Source organism: Carya illinoinensis, chromosome 10 (genome assembly GCF_018687715.1).
Source record: "Carya illinoinensis cultivar Pawnee chromosome 10, C.illinoinensisPawnee_v1, whole genome shotgun sequence".
Lineage (NCBI taxonomy): Eukaryota > Viridiplantae > Streptophyta > Magnoliopsida > Fagales > Juglandaceae > Carya > Carya illinoinensis.
In genome coordinates this window covers 15,775,815-15,778,290 of record NC_056761.1, presented here as the reverse complement: position 1 = coordinate 15,778,290, position 2,476 = coordinate 15,775,815, and the positions used below count along the sequence as shown (strand labels likewise).

Here is a 2,476-nt window from a genome sequence, read left to right as displayed (position 1 = left end):
TTAACTGAATATATGAATCTCAATGACTTTATATCTTAACAAATATTTATTATAGTAAGATTCAGATACCAATTAAAATCTGACAAAATTATATGTTGCATCACATACTAATTGTAATGGAGAGTGGAGTTATCCCGATACCCGTAAAAATTATGTAAGTATTATAATTTGTTTTAAATAAATATATTAGAATATTTATAATGATATTAACTCTTTATCTTATGTCTAGGATAAAATAGTTGCCGTACATACTGAATTTGCGTCAGATCAAGATTCCTTAACAAATGATGTTGAGATTTTTATACAAATTCTGGGTCAATGTTCAGGATATTTTAGGGGTTTGGGTTGCTGTGTAAAACCTTCTCCCTCTTCCTCTTCTTCCGGGTGTGCCTCTACGGCCTCTATAGCCCAAGAAAATGCAAATCACAGAATCGAAGAATTGGTTGCAAGGCAGTATGAGTTAGAGACTCAATTGGCGAAACAAGGAGACAAGACTCACCTCAAACAACATTAAGAACAACAAGAAGAGTTTAGGAGAGATATGCAACTCCAAATGCAGCAGCTTATGCAACAGTACAGGCCTCCAAGCAACTGATGGTTTTTTACGTATAGATTATGAGATTATCTAATTATGTATGAACAATGTCAGTCTCATGGTTATTTATTAGTTCACACTTATTATAAAACTTTTGTAAATATTAAACAGTTTCCACTGTATGTTTTTCAAATATTATGAAAGTCTATTTGGTTTTTTATTATTATGGGGTTTTAATAAAATAGTAATCGTTCGAACGACCATGTAACATCCGAACACTATTGATTAAGGTTCCGCTTGGCCATTAAGAATTTTCAGATAAAAATTTTGAGTTTTAAGATAAAATATTAAAATATTATATTTTAATATTATTATTGTTTTGGGATTTGAAAAAGTTAAGAAAAAGTTGAATTATTTATTATATTTTGTATTGAAATTTGGAAAAGTTGTAATGATGAGATGAGAATTTTGAGTTTGAGATGAAAATTTTAAGTGGCCAAACACAACCTAAGTCATTCGAACGACATTAGACGATCAAATAACGTTCAAACGTAATTTATTTTCATAGCGGTCGAATATAACTTTTATCCATTCAATCTCTTTTACCTTTCGATCTATTCCTTAAATGTTCGAACGGAAAGCTATTTTATACCGTCCAAGCTGCTACATATTCCATAACAAGACAGAAGGATACGGTTCTTCACATCGCGGCTGCAGCAGAGTGTACTGATTTTGTAAAAGAATTGGTAAAGCGGATGAATCCAAGCGACTTAGAAATAAAAAATAGAAGTAATAATACAGCCATTTGCTACGCTGCTACATCCGGAATCGTGGCAATTGCAGAGGAGATGGTGAATAAGAACAATGAACTGCCGCAAATTTGTGTTAGTAACGAATCAGTCACGCCTCTTTACATGGCAGCTTTGCACGGACGTAGAAACATGGTGTCTTATCTATACTCTGTCACTCCTTTTGAAGATTTGACTCCTCCTGAACGCATTGATATCCTTGTTGTCTGTATTTCCACTGATTTGTACGGTATGTACGTACTTACAATTTTATTAATTATTATTAGAGCAGTATACATGTACTTATAATTTTATTTACACTTTTATTTATAAAATTCATTTTGTTAGTTTTTTTTTTAAATTTAAATTATAAATTTTATGATTTTCAGCATATCAACAATTGACATGTGGAGAAATAAATTTTCTACAAATTTTCCTTAAATACATTTAACATTTTCCTTACTATTATTATTGTTGTTGTTGTGAGTTTTGTGACAAATAATTTATAATGGGGCCATTACATTTGTTTCATTCTTTATTGTAATTGATCAACTTGACTTAATCGTCGGATCGAATCACCATACAAAACTTATATCATGCTCAATTTTCGAAATGACTAACATTAATTAATAATGTTATTGACGATATAGGGAATTTGTTTTTAATTATCCATGGACAGATATAGCATTGAAAATTCTGAAAAGAGATCCAGAATTAATAACAACGAAGAATGCATATGGGAAGATAGCATTGCAAGAGCTAGCCAAAAAACCTGATGCAATCGGCAGCAAAAGTGAGCTATCCATCTGGTGAAGATGCTTAAACTTATGTTAGTTAATTTGCTGCCTACCCAATTTTCTTTAGTACTGGCATGCACGTTTATATATATATATAAAAGATGGATCTTACTCATCATTTCACATCACATACCTTACATATTTTACATATTTTACTATGATTTTTTATTTTTATTATTTTTTATTTTATTTTATTTTTATTAAACTAATTGAGTTATTCTATTTATCATCCGAGTAATATTACGTACAGTTGTAGAGTGCGTAAGTACTTTGCAGTCGTTTTAAAAAATAGTGGTGTCTACAATTAAAAAATTAATTTCTTTTTATATGGGTCTCATAATTATTTATTTTTTTCA

The 2,476-nt window shown here is 30.1% G+C and overlaps 1 protein-coding gene across 1 annotated transcript; it reads left to right on the top strand.

Annotated features, from left to right (window-relative positions):
• The first annotated feature begins 1,290 nt into the window (after positions 1–1,290).
• Positions 1,291–2,136, top strand: LOC122278476. Its single transcript, XM_043088663.1, has 2 exons — positions 1,291–1,573; positions 2,003–2,136. Exons 1-2 carry the CDS (start codon positions 1,291–1,293, stop codon positions 2,134–2,136), a joined length of 417 nt encoding a protein of 138 aa, XP_042944597.1.
• Positions 2,137–2,476: the final 340 nt, after the last annotated feature.

What these genes read in the sequence shown, in the direction of transcription:
- LOC122278476 (XM_043088663.1), top strand. Translation starts at nt 1,291, where the DNA reads ATGAATCCAAGCGACTTAGAAATAAAAAATAGAAGTAATAATACAGCC. An exon ending in TATTTCCACTGATTTGTACG is followed by an intron (nt 1,574 to 2,002) that starts GTATGTACGTAC and finishes ATCCATGGACAG; the next exon opens with ATATAGCATTGAAAATTCTG.